Source organism: Lepisosteus oculatus, chromosome 6 (genome assembly GCF_040954835.1).
Source record: "Lepisosteus oculatus isolate fLepOcu1 chromosome 6, fLepOcu1.hap2, whole genome shotgun sequence".
Classification (NCBI taxonomy): Eukaryota; Metazoa; Chordata; class Actinopteri; order Semionotiformes; family Lepisosteidae; genus Lepisosteus; species Lepisosteus oculatus.
The window spans coordinates 2,136,811-2,161,673 of record NC_090701.1 but is presented as its reverse complement, the minus strand read 5'-3'; the positions used below and the strand labels follow the sequence as shown (position 1 = coordinate 2,161,673).

General features: G+C 43.0%; 3 protein-coding genes across 12 annotated transcripts in view; 1 reads left to right on the top strand and 2 right to left on the bottom strand.

Moving 5' to 3' along the window:
• Nucleotides 1–7,416, top strand: part of tpk1 (thiamin pyrophosphokinase 1) — a 118,558-nt gene extending 111,142 nt beyond the window's left edge. For all 10 annotated transcript variants that reach the window (XM_015354887.2, XM_015354882.2, XM_015354885.2 and 7 more), the window contains one exon: nt 6,751–7,416. In XM_015354887.2, the coding sequence (XP_015210373.2) occupies nt 6,751–6,905 (155 nt within the window). In that variant the 3' untranslated portion in view covers nt 6,906–7,416. The remainder of the gene's footprint in view (nt 1–6,750) is intronic.
• sec61g (SEC61 translocon subunit gamma) lies at nt 6,974–10,268 on the bottom strand. Its single transcript, XM_015354888.2, has 4 exons — nt 10,158–10,268; nt 8,823–8,935; nt 7,537–7,639; nt 6,974–7,119 (listed from the first exon to the last, which is right to left on the bottom strand). The coding sequence occupies exons 2-4, from the start codon at nt 8,914–8,916 to the stop codon at nt 7,110–7,112; spliced, it is 207 nt and encodes a 68-aa protein (XP_015210374.1). The 5' UTR covers nt 8,917–8,935; nt 10,158–10,268; the 3' UTR covers nt 6,974–7,109.
• Nucleotides 10,269–10,981: 713 nt separating this feature from the next.
• Nucleotides 10,982–19,373, bottom strand: LOC102692420 (retinol dehydrogenase 12). Its single transcript, XM_006634485.3, has 7 exons — nt 19,195–19,373; nt 18,305–18,420; nt 15,466–15,621; nt 14,210–14,314; nt 13,370–13,579; nt 12,195–12,387; nt 10,982–11,743 (listed from the first exon to the last, which is right to left on the bottom strand). The coding sequence occupies exons 1-7, from the start codon at nt 19,206–19,208 to the stop codon at nt 11,641–11,643; spliced, it is 897 nt and encodes a 298-aa protein (XP_006634548.1). The 5' UTR covers nt 19,209–19,373; the 3' UTR covers nt 10,982–11,640.
• Nucleotides 19,374–24,863: the final 5,490 nt, after the last annotated feature.

The window sequence follows — 24,863 nt, the reverse complement described above, 5'->3', positions numbered from 1 at the left end:
GAAGCCTGCATGTGTTTGTTCTTCTGTTACCCGCAAACTGGGACAGGGCTGGTAGCAGCACTAATGTGCAGGTCGCTGGTGGCAGAAGGAACGTTTAATTGATTAAACAAGTTGTTTGCTCCAGGGAGGCATGGGCATATGATTCAGGCTGAAGAAGCTTTTCTCTGGCCACTGGAACATCATGTAAAATGAAAACGGAGGCACATGTCTGTGTGACCTTGTGAAACGACACTGAGTTGAGATTCCCAATCCTCCATCCAATAGCTGTCCTATTCCAGATCAATCAGATTTTCAGTTCGTCATCTGATACATGGAAAACAATTATAAACAGTCTCACACAAATTCTCCCTGCACTGTCTGTAGTATCTGCCACTACTAGCCTCAGTTTGTCATTTGTGTCACCTGACTCCGTGAGTCTGTCACACCTGACACAGCCAACAGCAGCCTTGTAATATTTCGCTGTTACACCGATACAGAGTGCTGTCGCAAGACTGGTAATAGGCTAGTTTGTTAATTAAAACATCCCTTTTCCAGGTGCACGTTAGCTCCCGAAGAATGATACTAATTCAACACCGATTTTGTTTTACATTTCCATTGGTGCCTCTGAATATTCAGGAAGGATTTTCTTCTCACCGGATTTACAACACTTGTCCTGGTTTGTTTTTTTTTTGTCAGTAATGTAAACTCAGATGCATTATAATAAGATCTGCATTAATTTTGATTCATATTCCTGCTTCTGCTGGGGCTCCAGGAAATGCTTTGCACTGTTCGATAAATCTGAAAATGATCAAGTTAGAGCACTGACTCTAAACCCCTGGCACCCTGTATAGTGTACGTCCAGACCCATGGGAGACAAGCCATCTGTTCTGTAAATATTGAATACTCTAGTTAATAGCACCTGAGCTGGAAATACAATTAGACCACACAGACATTATCAATAAGAGAAAAGCTCTTACTTCTCTAGCTCTTGGTGTGTCAGGATCAATCTGCATCAACAATCCACTACTTCCATTTTTTTTCTTAAAGTTGCGTGTCCGAGGCTTGCAGACTCTAAGCAAGCCGATTTTTCCTGCAGCAGAGAAGGGGGTGCTTTCTGCCAAATTTACTAAAAAAGATCAAATATTTCTAAAAAAATTTCTGAAGAAAACCTTCAAGTCAATAAGCAGACAAAAAAATCCATAAGAGCAAAACAGGGTTGCCTGAATCCTAGTTCTTTTGGACTGTTTTTTTTCTCTGCTTCGTTTGCAGCGGACATGTTAGCGATGCCTTCTATTCCCAGTTAGGGCCTGGGCTCCCTGGGGCTGTTCAATAGCTCCTCCTGCTCCAGCTGCACGTACAGTACAGTATCTCGGTGTGCAAAGAGCTCTGTGGCCCAGACTAACCAGTGGGACTCCAGTGTTCTGCTGGACAGACTCAGGAAGCCCACGTCACTCACGAGGTGGCATTAGGAATATGTTGTTGATGAGCGGATTAACATTTTGATTTGAACTACAGGCAAAGATTTTTTTTTGGGTGACCAATGAAAGGCCCCACATTCCCTTGATCATTCCTATCAGCTAAGAGAGCACAATTAACTGGGATTTCACTTTAAAAAAAAAACTCTTGCCTTTCTTAACAGGCACAAAAGTTAATCTCGTAATTTTTACCCCAATAAATATGGGACAGTGACCTTCCATTTGTCAGAAAACTCAATAATGATATTTTGTGAAAAATATAAAAGTGTTAGCAAAGCGTAAAATGTATTTCCTTTTATTTAGTTTGGTGAAAATGACATCATGAACTGTGGCTCATAATTAATGCTGACAGTCCCATGCAGCAGGAAAGGGAATTGCAGTGTCTGTTGCATGCATGCACTCGTTCGCTTGGTTCTCAGTTTCTTCTGCCTGGCGCGGGGCCTGTGACTTTCCTGCTGTCTCTCAGACAGTGAACCAGCACCTGCTATTGACCTTCAATGTGAGGCGCACTGTCTCTGTGAACAATGGGGCTCCACTTCGACAGTAATCATTATGACAAAGGAAAACAACATCTACGGGATGTTATGGCGCAGGGAGGGGTTTAGTTCTGAAATCCAGCTTTCTGCATCAGAACATGAACTGACGATAAATAAGGGCAGCCAGACCCGAAGGCAGATCTGGAGCTGTGGAGCTCAGAGCTGCCCTTTCCAGCTTTCCCAGCGGGGTGATGCCTGTACAGAATATGTGTGATGTGTGAGAGTTAAGGCCTTCGCTGCTCGATGATGGAAGAGTGAGACTGGGCAGCTGACTCAGTGTGGCCCACTGGCGCAGGCAGCAGTTTGGCAAAAGAACATCACAAAGTAATCAGGCCTGGGAGTCGACACTAAAAAGCCATAAGAAGGAAAAATTAGCCCTTTGGAAATTAAGGGTAATAGGACTTTAACCAGACAAATTAGATTTTTTGTTACATGAAGAAATGGGGCTAGGTTCCTTACTCTGCAGTTTAAACTGATAAATGCGATGAAAAGCTCCGTCTGCTCCTGTGTATGATTTAGTGTCGCTCGATAAATGAGCTGTCTTTCGCAGTGTCTGTCATGAGAAGAGGGAAAAAATGTTTCCTGCGCAGCCCTTAATGATGGAGCTTTTCGAAACCACCTTACTCATAAGTGACAACTAGCTCATCTCAACTAATCAGTAAATTCGATTCATGTCCATCCAGCTGGCCCTGTATGTCAGCCTTTATAGTATGTCAGGCTGTCCGATCCTCCTGTCTCTCTCAGGCAGTGAAATGGCTGAAGCCACTGGTCACATGAGAGACAGATAAAAGAGTACAGTATACAACAGTCTGCATACTTTACACCTCAAATAAAGTGTTACTAGTAGTGCAATATCAGGAAAGCAGTATTACTCTCTATTCTCCAGCAGTAGCCTGCTTTGCCTTAAAGGTCTCCCATCCCAGGACTGGCCAGGCTCAGCCTTGCTGAACTTCTGAGACCCAGTGACATGGGGGTTCAAGGCAGACTTTTATAGTAACAGTTTGGACAACACAGGGGGTCTTTCAGTTCAGTGTTGAAAGCAGCTTAGTTACCAGTCAGCAACTGTGGGAAAAGGAGACGGCAATATCTTACAGTTATCTCGCAATCGTACAGGCCGGATATTTCCTGGCTGAGCAAAACCCTGCCGCTGTGAACTGCCACTGACAAGAGCTGCCTAGTTGCTACCTACCTGACTTTTCCTATGAAGTGAAAGAAAGAAAAAAAACGCCCTCTTCTGCACCTGCACTGCTCACGTGCCTTGAGTCCTGCCCTCAGTGCTATGGAGCCAGCAGGAGCCATGCTATACGGCACACTGTGCTGCAGAGGGAGGCTGTGGCTCTGGTCACTTATCCAGTGTAGAGGGATGTCATCAGCTTCAAGGGTTGGCCTTCCCCTGTTCAATACAGTTTACACAGCTGTCCTCTCCTTATTCGCCTGCTGTCCCAACACTTCTGGTATCAGACATACATACTCCTCCACCACTTCACAATGAAGTTTACAAAGGAAGAAACTTCGCTGGTCACGTTCTTCATCTGAGGAAGCAATTTCCCTTCAGTTTATTTCAAGGCTTCAAGAGTGATAACTAACAACTAAAGTATCGGCCACATTAGAGAAAATATGACTTTTGTTTCTTTCTGGGGATCTAATATAAAAATACAGCAGAAGGCTCCTGCACAGAAGTAATGTTTCTGAGACAGATTCTTTTGCAGCAGCTGGTCTTGCTGAAGTCAGTTCAGCACTCTGATGGCTCTGGGTTGTCTGTAGTATCTGCTGTATTAAAAGCTGAAGGTGACTGTCCCACTGCTGCAGATGACCAGAACACACGGACACTTCCTGTGTACTTTCACTCAGACGCAGCCTCCATCACAGGTCTGATATTCAGGACAAAAAAAGTTCTGATTGTTCCAGCAAGGACCTTGTTCTCCTCTAGTTCCTGGAATTATTAACCTTTTGACTTCTAGATGTGTGTTGAATGAGTTCAGCAGCTCAGTGGATCACTAAGAATTAATGAACATCTCAAAATGGTCCAAGTCTTTTACGGTTGTTTATTTAAGATAACTGATGTTATGCCCACCTATTGAAACATTTATTTTTGCGACATCACTAAAAGGTCATCCTCCATCCTGAAACTGCATTGAGAGGCTCGTTGTATCTGCCTGTGCCCATTTTCAAAAGAAACTGTCCACTATATAACAGAACAGACGCACAAACTCGGCCAACCAAGCACAGGAGGAAGCACGCAGGTTGTGTCCCAAGGCCCATTATATCATTTTAGAGTGTTAAGTACTAACCTCTTTTTTTAAATGAATAGAAAAAGAAATTAGCCTTTTCAGACGCTTTCCTCTGCTTGAATGTGCCTTTTACTTTCAAATTGCTGATAAAAGGGACTGAAAGGATAGCAAATAGTTTTAATTGACTGTGATGAGGCACATGCATAGAAAAAAGACGAGCTCAATACAAAACCTAAATATATTGTACAGGTGGTGACCCTGCGAGTTACAAAACTACGTCAAGTAAAAAAACTAGCCTTCCTAAAAGAAATTTTGCCAAGGACTTTTAATGAGAAACTTTTAACAATAAGGATCCTTTTATATTTTAGCAATGTATGACTTCAGGCTGCGCAGTGCCAACAGGGAGATCAGTAGTGTTCAAGGTGTGACACACAGGCCTTAAAGTTTAATTATTTTGTCCTGTACCAGCAGCATAAAGTAAATTATTGTCAGATATTAAGAAAATCTGTATGAACAATAAGATAGAAAAAGACAATGAGAGACAGACCTGAAAACAACAGACCTCAACCAAAAGAGATGTAAAATCAAGATATGAGAAATCAACACATCCACACAAAGGCTTAAAAGACTGCTAGCCAACCTGCAGCTCCTTCAGCAAATCACCTGTAATGGCTACATGGACACAGTTTTCACTGTATTCTGCATACTGCACTACTTGGACATAATGTATTGCATTCACCCTGGACACATAACTGCTCAATTTATATTGAGTTTTCTCTGAGTTCATTTTACTCCATTTCTATTGCACTATTATTATGATGTAACCTTATTTTGTAATTTTAATCCCCCCGCAGTGAGCTCGTAGAAAAGACATTTAATTGCCTACAAATACTGCTGCATGTTGTATTGTTGTGCATTTGATTGAATCCTAAAGAATCGTTTTTACAAACATCTCTGGGAATAAACTATAAATTTATTGCCCACTAGAGGGCAGACCACTGATACTTTTTAGCTTACAAAAAGATTTTGGCCCTTTATGCGAAATAAGACCTATTGAGACAGACCCAGTGAAACAGTTCAGTGCCGTTTATTCACACCACATTTTGTGGATTGTTACGTTTATCATATAATTACACCTAGTATTTGTGTATATCGGGGTTTTGCTTATCTTCTATAAATAACCAAAAGTAGTAAAACAACTCAGCAGGTGCCAAAATGCAGCACTTGGACTCACATTAAGCTATTTGTCCTGATTGAAGGGAAGATGGCAGGAGTTAATAGCATATTCAAAATCATGGTAAACTGCTGTTCTACAAAAAAAAAAACTACAAAAATGGAAAAAAGGAACAGCTGTGCACAAGCTTCGGTTGTTGAATAGCAGTCTTCTGGAAGGATTTGCTGGGCTCTGTGGATTTCTGCTACATTGTCAAGCGGAACAGCACATTGCGCCAGTCTGCTGCAAAGAGAGAACACTGGGGCCAAACTTCCCTCTGGCACAAGGGTTAACGTGCTTGGTGTCTTTCGAATGTCCTGTCACATGGAGGACGAGGAGCTTGGCTGGACACTGTTTATTCCTTTAGCGTTACGAAAACTGTACCACAGTACCAACAAGAATAAACAGAGCCATAGCTGGGAGACGCCTGCTCATTGAATTCTGTTTTTCAATGGTAGGTTTCGGAGCCTGTAAGAGCTGGCCATCTGTAGGTGGTTTAGTCCTTTCGCTGATTTTTGAGGCGTGTAACATGCTACACCTGTCATCGGCCTTTTGGCTGTACTGTATATGTACAGGATTACAAAACCTCACTCTATATACTCCAAAAGGCCTTTCAAATATATTCCTTCCTTTGCTGAACTGAAAACTGATCCAAGCAGAAACAGACCTTTCAGAAATAGCACTGCTATTGCTCTATAACAATTCCTGATGAGATTTAAAGTGGACCGACAAGGGCACTCCTTTTATTCTTTAGAGGTGGTTCGCAGTTGATCTCTTGATTCTGTCAGACTGATCTATTATCACATCTCCGATGCGCGGCAGGGCCCTATTATTACGGCTCTTAGGATGTCGGATGGGGAGATGGTAAAGAATTCCGACCGTAAACTAATTTATGGTGATGCAGTTGTATGGGGCGCAGTTGAACCTGTACATTACAGACACTTATTAGTGCAATGCAGTGTCATACGGACACCACTAGTTGGGCACCTAAGAGTTCTCTGAACAGAAATAAGAGCTCAATATGCATGCTGAGGGAAGGAGGCTTGGAGCCCTTTGCAAAGTTTCTTCACACCTTACCTACAGCTAAAAACTACTTGATTTACAAACGGGCTGCCACTTGTGAGGGGAACAGAAGATTTTCTTCACATGGCCTTGAACTGAGAAGTGGCGATGGCAATAAAATATCTGCAACATATCCAAGTGCAGGTTATCTACTCTTAAGGAGTTGACTTAAAATACTAAAAATGACTTGTTGAATCTTAGTTTCCAAAGAAGAGTCAGCAATTTGATTCAATTAATGTCCTTCTCCATTTCAGACAATCAGCTACTTCAATTTGGAAAACTAGTCAGCACCTCCAACACCTATGAGTCACATCATCCCCAAGAGACAAGACAGCCTGTGACAGTGAGGACAGACCAGCCCCTGCTCTGGAGTATGGGCATCTGCAGGAAACAGAAGACATGGCCCTAGATGTGACCACATCCTGTGCCTTCTATAATCTTCTCATACAGGGCCCCGAAGGAATGCAAAGCCACAAGTTTGGGTTTTCATTTATTAACACAGCCAAATACAAATATACAGTGAATGTAAAAGTAACGCACCACACCGCCCCACCACCCCCACTGAAGGTCTTCAATCCTCTGTCCCCTGCCAGCCAGTCATCAGATCAAAGACTCAACCACCACTGTAAGAGAAATAGGAGGTTCTCAAATCAAAACGTCCAACTTAAAAGGCATGAAAAGCTGGTAATGATTTAAGATCAGCAATGTACTTTTCTTTAGACCAGAGCTCTCCAGTACTGATCTGGTGTCTGTAGGTTTCCAATCCAGCTCCAACTTTAACTTAAATCAGTCCAATATCTGCTTAACCAAACCACTTCAAGTTCCTTTGTCCAGATACTGTCAATGAGGAAATTCTATTCATCATCACGTTTTACCACACATATACCTCAATTTTTAACAATAAAAAAATGACAAAGCTCTGTGGTTGTTTTTATACTCATTTCTGATCAAATAATCATTAAGAAAATGTTTCCTAGGTTACCTGACGAGTGTATAAATAAATCACAACACCCAGCCCAGACGGGGAAGCAAACACTTACACAATGATGTTGTTGATGGGGATGTGGATCAGTTTAACAAAGAAGCCAATGAACCCCATGATCGCAAAACCAATCGCCGTTGCCATGGCAATCTTCTGGAACTCTGAAAACAGGGAAGGCGCATTAACGATGGGGGGAAAAAAACGTACTTCAACAACATGAAGATACTGATTATCAGTTTAATCAGAACTGCCAATTTTACTACACGTCAAAAACTATTAACCTAACTCCAACCTTCTGGTATGCAAGGGCTCAGCTCTTAAGACTACAGAGGTTGATTCAAAGGTTAAAAGCAGGTTTCCTTATTGCTGGGAGTCAAGTTCTACAGAACAAGACGACAAGCTGCCAGGCATCCTGAAGATGCTCCATCAGTAAATATGACGTGTTATATACAGGTGAGAATGTGAAGTGGTAGGATAAAGCCAACGCAGACCACAAATGAAAAAAGACTCATGTGGCTTTGCTGAAGTCAACAATGAGACAGAACAAGAAAGTATAAAAGTTTGAGGGCTTCAGGGAAATCTGCCAAACCTTTATCAGGGGAAACTTTAGTGATCATTGAGCCAATGTGATCCAACTCAATGAAATGGGCTACTAACTCCCCTTCTGTAACCTACATTTACTTAGAAGTCTAAAAAAATGTGTGCTCTAAGCCTGTTTTTCAAGCTTCACTGTTGAACATTACTTTCAAATTAATAAAAATGAACCAAGTGTCTTTTAGTATCCCAATTTACAGTACATAAGGAGCCTGATCTCCTTTCTGAAATTCAAATGTGCGGTCTACATTTCATTCAATGTTATCATGAGAAAAGTATCTGTTTCTTACAGCCTTGGAAAACATTCAGATGTCTGCAGGATAGAGCAGGACAAAAAGAGAATAATATTTTTATTATTTTATATAGGGCCCTTACAGTCGGAGATAAAAAAAAAACTTGAAGAGGTAAAAGTTAGCACAATTAAAAACGAGGGTTTCAAATGCAGAAGATGATATAAGGGGCAGACACAGATCTGCTTAAATAAAGCCTTAAATAATGCTGAAGCAGAGAACATCTGCAAACGTCTCGTCACTTCAAGGCAAGCTCTGAAAACAGCAATGCTCCCAGATAGAAGACTCTGACCGAATCCACACTGCAAGCCTCACGAGAGCATTGCCTGTATCCAGGCAGCACCAATAGCTAGAAGAGCACACGGGTAACGTGTTACTGAAACTCAGGGCATCTGCCTTCACATTCCAGCAGCCTGGCGGGGAGTCTGCGTTTCTGCTGCCTGGAGAGTGAAGGTCTTACCTTTCCTGTCTGGTTTGGTGCATCTCTTCACCAGTCGGATCGAGTCCTTCACAAACTGGCGGCTGGGCTCCACAAACTGCATCACCTGATCCATGGCGGCTGATCTTAATGGGCTGGATAACACAAAGAGCACCAAATTCAGACGCGCAGGAGGAGCGGGAGTTCAGGCGAACCGCCTGAAGGAATTTTCTCCACATTAAACCCAATGGTGCAACAGATTCCTCCTAAAATGTGACCTTAACATGCAAGATCAATGTTAAGGCGTGCCCTAAAAGGTGACAGCGAAACATCACCCGTTTTCAATTTATTTTCCACTTCACGTTTCATCCAGCTACAAGGAAACGCGTTCAAGCCTTAAGAACAGGACGCCCTACTAAACAAGCTACACAGCCACGGAGTCGAGGCCAACACCCTGCCCTTATTCGAGAAACGGTAGGATGAGATCTTCACGCCAGTCAGCTGCAAAGATGCCACATAGGCTGCATGGGTTATATTCATAACACGGCTTCGTTATTACCATACTGGCTGAAAAAGTCACTTAACTTCTTTGAATCGTCCCTAACAAAATAACCCGATACACCAATAAGTAACCAAGAGAAGAAGGCCGAGGTTATCTAGATGAATAACCTATAAACCAACATAACATCATGTTGTAACCCTATATCAGCAACTGAGGGTATTCAGTCTACTCTAGCTGCGTGGCACAAAAACACCAACATCGCCCTCGATTCAAAACAATCACGCACAAGATAACTTTTTTACATCAATTTGTGATCATCAAAACCGAATAGCATTTAATTTTTGTAAAAAAGTAACGAGAATATAAATCACGAACATTACGAAAGAGCCGTATCATTAAACTGCGAAATACAGAGGTGTGTTCTTTTTCACGTCTTCAGTACAGTAGCGTTATGATCAGAAACCAGGTCACGGGGAGAACTCTCACTTCCAGACAAACTCAGTTTTTCTTGCAAGTGAAGCAACAAGGTAACACTGTACCCGGAGCTTCGGACTGCGGGTATCAACACTGTACGAGCTGCCACGAACACACACAACATAGCCCGGGCCGAGGTCATTAATACCACTGCAACCGAATTAAACCGAGATTTAACAAACTCGGAGACGTTGCTGCACTTTTACAGATGCGTGTAAGTTCAGGATACCTGCGTTTTCACTCGCCAGAGGCCTCAACTGTGGTCTATTACAACGCAGCTCGATAATCACATTTTATCGGTTTCTCCTACGTATACAATCCTCAGGTTTACCTATATTTTCCACCACAACAAAGACTTTGCTTTGTGCTCCTGAACCCACCAACATCTTCACAGTTCATACCTGTGTTAACAATGAAAACCTCTCCTCCGACTTCAGATTTCTCGCTGTCTTCCTCCACAAGAAAAGCCACGTAGCTGCACGGAGCCTCTTTAACGCAGTAAAGGCTGACGTCGCTTTACGAACCCCCACAGTGCGCTTGTGCGACTGGAAACCCACCCCGGAAGCACATCCCTTATTTCCGGGGTTGCCCGAGTCCCGGATGGTGGCGGAAGTGATTACGAAGTAGCATCTATTTAGTAAATAAAGGGAGTAGCGACGCTCGAAGTATTAATTCATATTAGTTTGAGAGTTGCATTCAAACAGTTATAACAGAAGTGCATTTCGAGGTGGTATGAAGAGCATACTGTGTTTCAGAATTTAACGAATACATCTTTCAATGTTTTTACACTTGAGCGTTTTTTAGTTGATTTTAAGTTGAAATTATGTCTGCTGTGCTTTTTCTTAATATTAATAGCTTAGTCACCTACTGCGTTTTTATATTTACAAAGTCTGTGTCAGATAAATTGAATTAAATGATGGTACACGGCAAAGGTTTTCTCGGATTTTCATTTGTTGCGATTTCTCTGGATTATTTTCTTGTTTTCATATTATTATGCGATTAAACCATCGAATTCTTCTGCTTTACTATACAATCTTCACGAGACTGTACAAAATGACGTCATACATATAAGACTAATATTTGTATGGATATACATTTATGCAAACTAGCTAGCACTTAAAATATAAATAAAACCCAACAATTTGTCTGAACGTCAAGCCACCTTTTATATAACGAAAAGCGACTAGAAGTGACGGTCTTTGTTAGCCAAACAAAAACTCAAAAGTCCGGAAAGTAAAATACCATTTTATTTACTAAGGCAAAATCGTTTTGATCGTACCAAAATATATTCTTACAAAGGACTTCCAGAATATTTTCCCAAAAGTTGGAATATCATGTAACTTGAACAGTAAAAAATAACCAAAGTTCCGAGCATTTACATTTCTGTATGAGGGCTTCGGTTCTCTGGAAAACGCAGTATTTGGAAAAAAATAAACACTAAGCCACATACTCTCATACTTCCTTGTAAAACGGGGTTTCCGGTGTATACTTCATCAAAATAAAAATCCTAAACTGCAACATGGTTGTGAAAAAAATGTTACAGTATGTTGTAATTATTTTCTTCATAAATTCTGTGAATTCCCCCACCCACCCAAATAATAAAACTCTCTTCTATATATATTGTATTTTTTGTCTAAAAAAGACTCTTTAGGATAAAGAGGCCCTAATGTTGAAAAATATTCTAGCAAACCAATATGAGCTGATATTGCATCAGGTTTTCTTTTAGTTTTCCGATGCATCGGTCATTATGGCAGACAACACTATACTCCACTGCAGTTGTTAAGCAGCCTTAAAGTGCTAATCCAGTCCTAGATCTTCCTTGTCTCCATTAACCGTAAGTGGTTACAAACTGTTTTGACCCACAGCAGTTCCAGTTCCGTATTGTCACTCCCATGATATCCCAAGCATTTGACAGCTGGAGTCCCAAAGCTTCTTGGCCATTTCGTCATCTTTAGCAGCTCTGGAGCAGGATGCTGGGGCACAGTCACTGTCGAAAAAGAAAGCAAAGAACGAGGTTCCTAAAGTATGCCTCGGCTCCGCTGGCCATACAAGCGTGTTGTTCAGGGGGCAACAGAGCACAAGACAAAGGCCTCGGAAACGAGACAGAGAAGTTGTCTCCTTCAGTGTAAAGAGTTGCAAAATTAGTTGGGAAGAACGTGATTTTGTGGTGTGGTTGTTACACATTTCCTACCCCTGAAGGATGAAGCTACGAACGATACGCAGAGCAGCGTGAAAGATTTATACAAGCACACACGCAGCAGAATTGTGCAAATGGGGGAAACAGAGCTGCAGTTGTAGTAAGTACCAGTATGAATGTTCCTTTTAGAATCATTGTCCTACTTGTTCAGGCTGTCCTAGCCAAGCGGACGTGCTTCAGCACAACAGAAAACCTGCCCAATTCCCAGGGGGGAAGTCATGCGACGGCCAGCAGACAGTACCTGTAGTACCCTCCACTCTCCTTCTCTAGCTCCGGCGCCACTGCGCAGTAGATGGAGGTCAGAGCTCCCTGCACGGAGGTCTTCGAGAACGGCTTGACCACCTTCATGGCCAGCTGCATGGGCCCGCCGAGGTGCCGGCCTAGCTCTGTCTGCACCACGCCCGGGTGCAGGGAGTACACCGTCACGCCGGTCCCTGCGGTGGGGGAGGGGAGCGGGGTTGAGTAAGGACAGTGATGGGCGCCTGACTGCGGGAAGTCCGCACGTCCTGGCTGTGCTTCTAATAGGGCTCTTCTTCCGCAGACGTGCGGAACTGGTCTGGTTGGCTTCTCGGCGTCAGACCCCTGGCGCCCATGAGGAAGGGAGCACTGGCAATGTGCCAGCCCGCCGCCCCTTACCGTTTATTAAAATAAAACCAGGACGATTTATATTCACACTGAGGGATTTCCCAAGTAGTCTGTTTTTACAGTAGAGCTTGTGCTTCTAAGAAATGTATCACTTTATCGGCCATATACAATTTCTTGTATTAGGAATGTGTCTTTTCACATACCACAACCCGCTCTCCATGAGACACGCGGACAGGGAGAGAAGCTGGGGGTCAGAGCGCAGGGTCAGTCATTTATACGGCGCCCCTGGAGCAGTTGGGGTGAAGGGCCTTGCTCGGGGGCCCAACGGAGTAGGATTTCTCTGCCGGCCGCGGGATATGAACTGGCAACCTTCCAGCCACGGGCGCAGATCCTTAGCTACAGAGCCATCGCACCGCCCCATTTGTGAGTCTCATTCCCAATGATTAGTTGTACAATTAATCAGAAACACTTCTGGGTTACTCAGGGGCACTGCACAGTTTACTTTTAAACCGGTGTTGATCAGACAAGGTCAGGCTGATCCTGTACTAAAAGAAAAAAATGTTCCCAAGCTGCCTGTGTGGATAAAAGAGCTGAAAGCTGAGCCTGCAGGCCAAACCCCTGCTGTGAACCTCCTGCCTTCAGTCCTGGGTCAAGCTGCACACTCAGGGGGCTTGCCAGTCAATCCCACTGCCCCCTGGCAACCTGAACTACTGCAGCATGGGAAAACTGACAGACAAGTGCTGTTAAAACCTCTAAAGGAAATATACTTCTTGACAACTCGTGTACTTGTCACGTGGGCTTGTCGTCTTGCAGAAACCTGAGGGCACCTGCCTTGCAGCTTCTCCGCCAGGCGCCGCGTGAATAGGATGTTGGCCAGCTTGCTCTGGCCGTAGGCCCTCCCCGAGTCGTAGCTCTTCTCGCTGTTGATGTCTTCCAGCTGGATCCTGCCCCAGCTGTGCGCCATCGAGGAGACATTAATGATGCGGGCCGGAGCCGATCTCTTGACCAGATCGATCAGCAGGTGGGTGAGCAGAAAGTGCCCTAGCAGATTCAACAGGAGTAAAAATTAAAGGAGGTTATTCATCGGTGCAATAGATTCATCAGATGATAGCTGTTATGAGACCGAAAGCTACCAACTCTACAGCAATGTTTATTTTAGAGCCAGCCTTTGTGCTGCAGCCAGCAGCCATATCACCATGCAACTCCCAGCTGGCAGCCCCCTGGAGCTCTGCAGGTGTGAGCCTGGTCAGTACCTGGATGGGAGACTCCTGGGAAAAACTAAGGTTACTTTTTAAATACCTGTCTTCAGTTAATTCTTTAAATATATAATTAACATGGAAAACACTTGATGGGTTTTAAGGAATGTTATTTCGACTTTGACTGATGCTTTGGTGCAAAGTGGCTTGCGTGTACACAGCTGGGAATTCTACCAGAGTAAAGTGATTGAAGTACCAGGCTTACAGGTACATGAGGCTAAAGATTAAGACATACGTTATCAAATACCCCCAAACCTCAAAGGAACCCACGCTGTTATTGAGATCAAGACCCTTAAAAACCTTTCTTATGTATATTACATTATAAATGGCTAATTCTATACAGCATGAACAATAACTTTGAGGAACTGAAGAGATTCCATATCCTTATTCTACTGTACATGTCAGGCGCTCTTACCCAAATGATTGACCCCAAACTGCATTTCAAAGCCATCAGCTGTCTTGGAGTAAGGGCACATCATGATCCCCGCGTTGTTAATAAGTATGTTGACTTGCTTCTCCTCTGAAATAAAGAAAAGCCTATTGACACATGTCGTTTCTTGAAACACCCATGGGAACAGACAGTTTTATTAGACTACAATATTGTCACGTGATCTTGCTTCATTGGTTGCATTTCCTGAGCACTTTGCCTTTTGTCTCAAAACCTCTAGAGCAGGAATAAGTGATTTACATTATACACAGTACACAACAGTGCCAGGGAAATTCCCTAATCTGAATCAAGGAGGCTCACTGCACCAGACATCCTGATTTCTGTGGCGTTCAGCCTACTAGAGAGGACACGAGTGCCCCCTGGCCCATCACAGGCATCAGTCCCCCAGACATCACCTGCAGTACAGCGCCAAACTACTAAACAGTGTCCCGACGTTAATAAGGATCTCGTTGTGGAACAAAATGAAAATAAAGCATTTGTTCTGAAATGGAGGGAAATGAATACTATGCAAAACTCTTAAATATTAAAGTTAGAATTACTTTTCACCAAGGGTAGATTTTTTCACTGCTGCTTGTTGTCATTACATTTTCTGAGATTCCCCTCTTGGGTTTTTCTTCCTTCTGAAATTGTATCTGGAATGCTGTGTTGCAGGCACCATGCATTTCCATCTCTAATTATTAGCTTCGAATGTGGATTTACTTGTCTGACTAGGACATTACAGCATTGTGAGACACCTCTACAAAACCCATAACTGCACGAGTATCACATTAGGGAAAAGCTGTCACAACATGTGGTAGAAAACAGGAGCTCGCACGTGTAAGAGAGATGTGTAAAGACACCCAGTCAGGCCTGTGCCTTAAGGACACTGCACCAGCACTACAGCTCAGGGAAAGAGCTCCCAATGTCCCAGCTGAGAACATTGTTCAAGATTCCTTTTGAGGGTGATGACTCCAGTACCTTCTCTCTCGCTCACATCACCTCAAGCCAGGACACCCCCTGGAACTCACAGGAGAGTCCTGGGCGCTCTCAGCACTGGCCCACCAACAACCACCCTGACTGGGTCATTAGTGACAATATACTACCCAGACTCGAACCCATGACATCTGGGCCTCAGAGCTCATTCGAGAGGGTACCTCCAATGGGCCCCACTTCAGTTCACTACGTTCCTTCAAAACCACCGCCTAGTAAAATCATATCAATCATTTGTGCTGCGGAAGACTTACCCTTGTTAACCTGCTCAGCAAACTCTCTGATCGACTTGGTGTCGGACAGATCCAGCTTCTTCACGACGACTTCCTGGTTTCCAGAGTCCTGGATAATTTCCTTCTGTGCACCTTCGGCTTTCTCCAGGTCCCTGCAGGCCATGATGACCCTGGCCCCTGGCGAGGAGGAGAACGTGAGCAAGTGGGCGGGTGTCCAGCTGAGAGACCCGTCTCTGCAAGGACGGAGGACTAGGGGCTGCTGAGGCTCTTGATGACTAGTCGGATGGGCTAGTCTTGAGGTTAGTTAACGGAAAGGACGAACATCTCCCAAAGGGTCCAAGGGCACTGCTGTGGGTTGTAAAACGCCTGAAACAGGGTTAGCCCTCCCTGAAGGCTGACCTTTACAAGGGTGAAGAATAACACTGCTCTCCCAGCTTTTAAAAGTAGGTTTGTAGGCGCATCCAGTGAGGCAAAAGCAGGTTATGGATGAAACTAGTTTAACTCAAGGTCTTTACACCAGGGTCAACCCAGCCTCAGCTCCGGTTTCAACCATCGGCTTTATTACGGGTTACAGCGGGTACCCTGTGACGGGGACTCAGGTGCAGACAGGTAGGTCCTCCACACCTCTCTGACAGGTTACAGGGACCTGTCACACATGGCAGACCACGATACAGCCAACAGGGAAAGGAGCAACTTCAAAGACTGTGATCCAAAGGCATGTCTCAAATGACTTTGAATTTACCGTAACATTAATGTGTTTGACTCAAGACTGAAGCAGGGGTGATGGTGGTACAGAGGTTCCTAGTGGCTTCTAGTCCTGAATTGCTCACACGTGAAATGAAAAGAGCCAGTAACCCCTAGTACCCCCTTTTTATTTGTCTTTAAATCAGTAACTTTCCCATTTTTGAAACCAGGTAACGTGAACTTTCTGTATCACATGCGTTTCATTTTCTTCAGTCAGTGGACCATGTGGATCTCCAGGATGTGCCTCAGAGAACGGGATTTTGCCAGGTCATTCAGCAGTGCAAGCTGTGCACTGATTTTCACGGAGAGCCACCTGAACCCTGGACTTTGAAACGAGAAGCAGCAGGAGTACCTGCTGAGATTCCCAGAGCCAAAACTCATCAATATTTTCTGTGCCCCAGACTGGGTCTGACGAGAAGCCTGCATGAAAACAGCTACAACTGAAAAACATAGTGTATCATATAACTTTTTTAATTGTAGAGACTCAAGGCCCTTCTTTAAAAAGATTTTTACTCATTTAAATCAGGGTGACTTGTCTGGTCTATGACATACAGTATACAGTTAAACAATCGTCTTCCTCTGTGACTGCTGAATCACAATAGGCTGGGGGGACACTATGATGGACAGTCAAGCTTCACGATTTAGCTGATGCTCAGAATTACTTTTCAGGTATTTATTTCTTTTCCACTGGAGTAAACAAAGCGGAAATAAAAGTGTCTTTTTGGTGCTAGAAGGACTTATCTTTATTTACAACATAAAATCCAAGAAGCAATGGTCAACAGCACTTTTTTAAATAAAAGTGCAAACAGATATGTAGTTCTCTGTGGGGAATTGTATTACCCAGTTGTTAAAGGTCATGGATTTCTGACAACAGTCGATTTTCACTCGAGTTTTCGGTTTTGATCCTGACGTCTATACCTACACTTCCTCATATTTCCACTTTCTGGAAATAGAGTTTGGCTTTGTCATTATATTTTACTTAGCTGTGCGCTACTATGCAAGGGTACGGAAGCACATTGCTGCCACCAAGGATACTTGTCTCGAAATTACGAGATAAGGGAGGCGAATTTTTTTTTCCTTGGTGGCAGCAATGCGCTTCCGTACAAGAGTTACGCAACCCCAGTCTTATGATGATGTTATGCTTAGAAATGAAGCAATGTTTTGATTCCTCCACAGCAATATACCACACCATAAGGTTTTGAGCAATCTATGTTTTTATATTTTTAATGTATTTTTTCCAACAAAATTAAAACGAGAATGAAACGGACCCTCCTGGCTTCCCCTCTCATCCCTCCCTACTCCTAAGGCAACCCGCTCATGACAAAAAAAAACACCGGAAACCTAAAAAGAAATAACAAATGAAAGTTGTTAACCACATTGAAGTCGTTTTAACGTGTTATAAAACCCTGTTGAAGGATCTAAATTTGTAATAGAATGAAGACCAACACATGGTAATTTAGCTCTTTCACTGACCAGCAATCCTTCACCAAGCACTTTAATCTCACACTTAGAGCTGTCACTGACACATCGAGTAGATTCACAGTGGGAGGAAGCCCAGGCAGCACATTTGTTCTCTACAGATTATTGCCGGCTTCTACATACAGACAAATACAAAAAAAACTTGTTTTCAATTGCACTGTATTCTCTAGAGCATGGCACGATTATCTTGCAGCTGTAAAATATCCAATGCTATTTTCATCTCCAGATTATCCAAAGTACCCTGAACTGTGTGTACTTTGGAAATGCACCGCTCTTCGGAGAACATGGACCTTTGTCTAAGCAATGTTACGTTCCCATCTAGATATAGGAACATCGAGATAGGTGTTCTGTGCTGTGAATGGTTGAGCTGCATTATCCAGAGGACTGGAGAACTGGAAGACACTGGCCAGTCACAGAGCTTGCTACACAGTAGATCGACAGTATAAGAGGCGTTTTTCGGGTAAAGCAGAAGAGATAGCATTTGTGCTGTTTTCTGGTTTTTCTAAGTGCACAAAGCTGGAGGCATTTCTTGAGCGGTGCCTTTCAGAGGCCCGGGCAGCAGGGGGCACAGGTCTGGGCCAGGCTGCGCTAACCCAGGGGACAGGAATCCACAGAGGAATAAAGTCAAGCATGATACCTCTCCTAGCCAGGTCCCTCGCGGTCTCCTTGCCGATTCCAGTGTTGGCCCCGGTGATGAGCACCGTCTTCCCCTCCAGCCTCACAGTGGACGACCACGGACCACAGAAGAAGTTCCTAGAAAGTGAAAGGTGTCCCTTAAACGAAAGCGGATGACGAGACGCCACGATCGATCACATTCTGAACAATCCTCGGGTGGAGAAAAAACAAACGTGTGACGTCTACTACCGTGTATTGCAGGGGGTTTCAGAGCCAGAAAGCGTAACTTGTGCACAGACAATGAATGGATAGATTGGGTCATCTTAATCAATAATCGTTGCTTTTGCAAAAGGGGAGAACGGTAAATGTCATGTCAGGACAACAAACGCGACTGCAAAACACAGCTTCTAAAAATATAATACATTTTTGTAGAACACAAACCCATAAGTCAAGTCGATCCGTATTCAGTTGCTAAGGTAGAATTAAATGTCCATAACTTGTACTGGTTTAATACGATTTTCATCGTTGCCGGTTGCTCCGTGTTGCACTGGACCGCAGAACCCACCTTTTGCTTCGCGATCCTTTTTAACTGTAAACTAGAATTATTACAGTAGCATCAGATGTATCTTATGCACAAAAGCAGTATTACACATTGTCGCTCAGTTATAGAAATAGTATGTTGACCGAGCACTAACGAACGAAAACCATATCCGGCACAACCACGCCTGGCGTCCTATTGACTTTAGTGTTTTTATTTTATTTTGCGTGGTGACTTCAGTACTTAACGAGGTCTCTTCCCCCCCAAAACCGTCACGTTTCTGAAATAGTTTCCATGGCACATCGCTGGGAATGAACAACTCAGTCCGTAACGAATAAATATTAAGCTCCCGCGCCAATAAGACACTGACTTGCCTTATTGAATGCATTGTGCATCTGAAGGGGGCCCCTGTCACCGAAGTCCCGCCGCAGGTCCAAGCCCGACAGGCGTTTAAAAAAACAGGAAAACCGGCAGCAACTCGTCTCTTTCCTCGAGTATTTTTTTGACACTAAATTTCCAGTCGGACCTTCCCAGCTCCCAGGAGCCGCAGTCGCCGCGAGTGACGTCGCGGCCGGCCAATGAGCTGGCGAGGCTGGGCGAGGGGGGCGGGCGGTCAGACTCCACCCCCCTCCCCTCTCTTGCGAAACTCAGCGCGGGTCGCAGGTCCGAGCCGCGCGGTTAACCCTTTCACGGCCTCGCAGCTCGCCCAAGTCAGAAACTCTGCAGCAGGTGGTGTTGTCCCAGTGAAGCCGACAGGAAGGTGCATTCCCTATTTTATCGGAGTTGAACAGCGGAGAAGATATGTAGGCTTCCGGGTCAGAAGCTTTAAGGTATAAATCTGGAATTTATTTTTTAAAATATACATTTTTTAAATGTGTTTTTTTTTCAAAGAGAATTCTCTGTATTTAACATGAATAGCCAGTTTTAAAAATAACAATAAAGCAAACATTGTCAGCTGCAGAATGTTTCGTTTTGGACCGATGCAAAATGTTGGACTTTTTTATTACTCGTGGTGAATTGAAGTTCGTCTTATAAAGTTACTGAGAGATTGTTCTGTTGTTTTTTTTATCATGTCCCTTCACCTGGATTTGATCTATTTTGCTAAAGCAAGATGTGGAGCTGTATCTGTTTACATATACATGGGGCTGCGTGAGTCTTTCACATCTTGAGTGTTATCTGGTGATCTTTAATTGGAAAATTAGCCGTTTTAAAATAAAATAATCCTGTTAAGGAACAAAGTAAATGAATGAGTCAGTTAATATCTGGTTGGTGAGTGTGAGGGATTAGCTACTACAATATTTTATATTAGCTTCTCATTCCCATTCCCCTTGACCTGACTTTTAAAACTTTCGGAGATTTTGATCACTGTGAATTAAAGATGGCTAAAATACTGTTTTTTCTTCTCACCCAAACTAAGCTGTATTAATAACAACAACTTTTAATAATTTATAGCATTAAGTTATCAAACAGTAATAGGAGAACAGACCACTGGAGGCATTGAACAAAAGCTTGTAAACAACATACAGTACACATATTGTAATTCCTGATTGTCTAAGATTTATGTACAGCATTGTACATAGCTACAACAAGGATTTATATAAGGTCTTTTCCAGCTGACATTTAGGATCTTTCAGCTATAGACAGATACTTAATCACTTCCACGTGATAGATATCTGCATTGACTAAGCAGCTTACTACACACAACACGGAGAGAGCTAAGAAATTTGCAAAGTCATTTCCTACCTATCATCAACGGACTTTGGCAATGGTGCGTCAGAACAAGTCTTTTTCTTAACTCTTTCCTTTACTGAAATGTGGTCCTGTTTTTAAGCAGACATGACCACTGGTGTCAGAGTGCTCCTCACACAATTTCCAAAACTGGATGCATTTGAATTTTATGTAACAACCTCGGCGTTTGTGATTATTTCTAATGTGCTTTATTAAAAACATTGAACCTCCTGTCAGTATGAGATTTAGACTAGTGTCATGTCTACAGTAATATATACTGTAAATTGTAGATACTGTATACAGTAGATCTGTAGCTCCAGACCCCAGTCTTGAGAACTACTGCATCTATTGGCTTCATTTGGGTTGAGATCTAAGTAAACAGGTTCTTACAAATACCTTTAACTGACCCGCTTGTTTGTCTAGACTTTTGCACTACGGGTTTTAACAGGGTTTTAACACAAAGCCAGCAGCTATATCGCCCTGCAATACACGGCTGGCAACCCACTCAGGCTCAGCAGGTGTGAGTCTCACCAGGACCTCCTCCTGGGAAAGCTGAGCTAAGGTCGCTGCTGGAAGAGGTGTTAGTGGGGCCAGACCTGCAGTCTGTGTTGGTCCTTATGCCCCAGAATAGTGATGGGGACACTGTACTGTAAAACGGCGCCATCCTTCTGGTGAGAGGTGGTGGAGGGGATCCCCATTACCTGTAAATTTGCAGCATCAAATTTGGATGCTCCACTTTGAGTTGAGCTATATAAGTGTTAGGAATTTCAAAACAGCTTCCACCAGCTTTAGCATACACACCATGAGGTAGTAACTCCTCAATTTCCTTATTTACAAACACCTCTTAATAGGTTATCAATGTCTGATAAACAGAACCACACTCCAGATGGGAGTGACAATGCACGGTGTCAACCACTCCCATAGGGAGTCTTTCCTTTCCAAAAGACATGGCCAGGTTAATTGGTGTCTCTAAACCTGGTGTGTGGACCACTAGTGGTATTTCCAGTCCACAGTGGACTGGTGACTGTCCTGCACATACAGCAGTCCTGTCTGGTGACATGTGCTTCTGGGATAAGCTCAGGGTGACTTGGGAAACAGTTTTCTGATAACTGAAGGCAGTGGTTCCTTTTCTCCACTAGATGGCCCTGAAAACAGCTTCTACTGTAGTGGCACACTGACAAGGACAAGCTGTAACATCTGCAGGGGCACAGGAGTTAAACATTGGTTACAAACTCAGCATTTAGCACTGAACACTATTATAATGCTGTATGATAAACATTAACTAGAGTAAATACCTTTTTTTCCATTATAAGAAGAAATTGCTGATTACAATAAAATATATATTCTATAAATACTTTGCATGCTGTTTCAGTAACATAACTGTAAAACTGTGATTTGGAAAACAACTATTATATTACTACTATTCTCGCAAGGAAAAATTGCACTGAAGTACTATATTTGGCCTGTCTGACTGCACAATGACAGCTCTGTAAATTGATGTAGTGTAGTTAATTGCAAAGTGTGATCTGATTTTCCTCCTTGCAGTTGTATTCATTCTGAAGAACGCAGTTGTTTTGAAAGCTGCTGATTTACAAAGGAACATGTGCACCACTCACTGCTTAGCTTCATACAAACGCCTGCCCTCTTGGCACCAACCTGCTGCATGTGCTTCAGGTGAAAGGAACCACACACTCAGAAAACTGTTAATGTGATAAATATGTTTTATCAGTATAAATTTCAGCCCTTCAGCACCTCAGTAGCACCTTTATTGAAATATTTATTCCTAGTTAAGTTATTCCTAGTTCTTATAAGTCATTATAAGAAAAACAGTAGATACCTGCAGAACGGTTTTCTCATACATTGTGAATCAGGGTAATAAACTCTAGTGTAGTGATTTGAAAGCTGCACTTTTTAAAACTTTTTAAAAATTAAACAAAATACATAGTCATATAATTTTTGTTCTGATGAACAGCAGAACTACAATTAAGATGCATCTAAAAATATTATGTTAGACCTCTTCATAACTTTGCTTTGCTAGCTTTGTGCTTTAAGATAACGTTTGAGGAATAAACTTGTATGATGCATGTCAGATTTTAGGTTTCTGTATCTATTCTCTTAATCCCTACAGTCGCTGTGCCATTTATAATGAATTTTCAAGACAGACATGTCTCCTGATTGACCGTATGTAGCAGCTGATTTCAGACGTCTAGTCCAGGGTCCAAGTGTGACCGTTTTCCCTGCTGATGACCAAACCACTGATGGATGTGACCTACAAAACCCGAACTGGGAGTCCAAATGAATTACACACCAGAGCAGCAGAGAATACACAACACACAAAAGGGCTTTATTTTTGCCCAACAAGAGGTGTCTTGTTGATCGCGTTATATAATTCCAAGAGCAAACAAAAAAGCCATTTTCCACATAGAGGAGGCATTGAAGGACTTCAGTTGCAGACTGTTAATTATCTGCACTCCCCACGTCGAGAACTGCATTTTTCTCAGCTCATCTGTCACTGCTGTCCAGGGGCTCAAGCAATACTTATTAAAAAAGGCGAACCGAGAGACACCACGTGGGATTCTTTCATCTCTTCAGTAGAAACAGAAACAGCATTGAGCAGTTATGAAATGAGTCTCTGAAGTAAAGTCATAAACTGTTAATAATGCTACATGATTGAATTATGCAAGGCCAAACAGCAGGCTGGCTGATGTTCTGGCCTGGGCACATGTAGCTTGTGGTTGAGGTTCTGCCTGCTCCGTGATCCTGTGGGGGAGGGGCTGGGTGGATGAGGGCTTTAGCTCAGTCTTGTTCAGCCTCTACAGCGGGGCCGTGGATCCGGAAAACGCCTCCATGCTTCTCGGACTTCGAAGGCTCGTCTGCTCGTGGCGTGTTCCGATCTGGCCACCAGGCGGCGACAACAAATTCCCTGCTTTCTCTTAAAAGAACCCAGATACGTTTTCAAATACCGAGCTAATGAAGTAAACTGAAACTGGGCATTTTTAGTAAGATGCAGAAATTATTCATGCCAGCTATTGTTTTATTATAGTATGCAATGCAACCAGACATACGAGGAATTATTGAACCATAAAGACATGTTTTTAAGTTTAGTAAAAAATAATGTTTGATGTACCGAATAATCATTCTTAGACTTCGGTCTGTCCTGGTAAGTCGATTTCAGTTTTGCTTTATCCATTTACAGGATTCTTAAAATTTTAACGGTAAATGCAGAGCGAAAAATACCCGCTTGTTTGAGAATAGGAATTTAAATTCATCCGGGAGATAGCAGTGTGGCACATTGAGAGCAGGTGTGTTTACAACAGCTAAGGAATCATTTCCAACAGCTTCCCTAAATGGATATTTATTCACAGCCCCGTGTTTTCTGTTTATGTGAGCTGCACAGGTTCCCGAAGGACCCACTGAAATGTCTTTTGACTTCTGTTCTTCCCTGAGAAGTCAAATACACAATTAGCCTGGTTGTTTTCTCAGCCCATAGTATTTTTATAGGCATTTTACTGATGATTACTTAAAACATTAGCTTTGTTAAAGGCACTGTTGTTTACAATTAATGAATTAATGACCAGCTATCTAACTAGGAGCTGAAGGAGATCAAACTCCAGGCCCTGCAGAAACAGCCTGACACCCCTGGTGTAGGTGACCAGGAACAGGATGTACTGTAGTCCTGAAGCCCCTGCTCTTGTACCCTGTGCTTGTATTGGAATTGGAATGCAGATTCCAGACAAGTGTCAGATAAAAACGTGTGCAACACTTGTTCATGTTGGTTCAGCTGCAATGAACGTGGATTTATTACAGAGCTGCAAAGTCAGCGATTTTCAAAATAGCCCACATTGGAAATAAGTTCATTATTTAAGAAATTCAAGATTGATTTTTAAAGCTAATGCTCCCTAAGAAGCAATTTAATAACAAGCACAGGTGTGACAGTTTCTCCTTCACGTGGATAGCTCTGGGCTGGAGCAGGGGGCATTCCAGGACAAATCCTTTCACACTAATCAGTGTTCACTTTTCTAAAGCAGATACAGCATCTCATTAGGCTCTTAAGACAGTGACACAGCCAGCACAGAGGAGCAGTGAGGAAGAAGAAGAAATAAAATCCAGTTTTTCAAAGAGACACAATGACTCTGAGTTACCTAGACACAAATTCATTCCTACACTGTACAGCTCCAGATGCTTTTGGCAGGGGAAGAGTTATATTCATATGATCGTTTAATACATCTCTTCTACTACAGGAAAAACAGGACCTTTTCTGTTAAACTTCTCTGTATATACTGTAGGTAGAAGAATATAAACAATATAATCATAC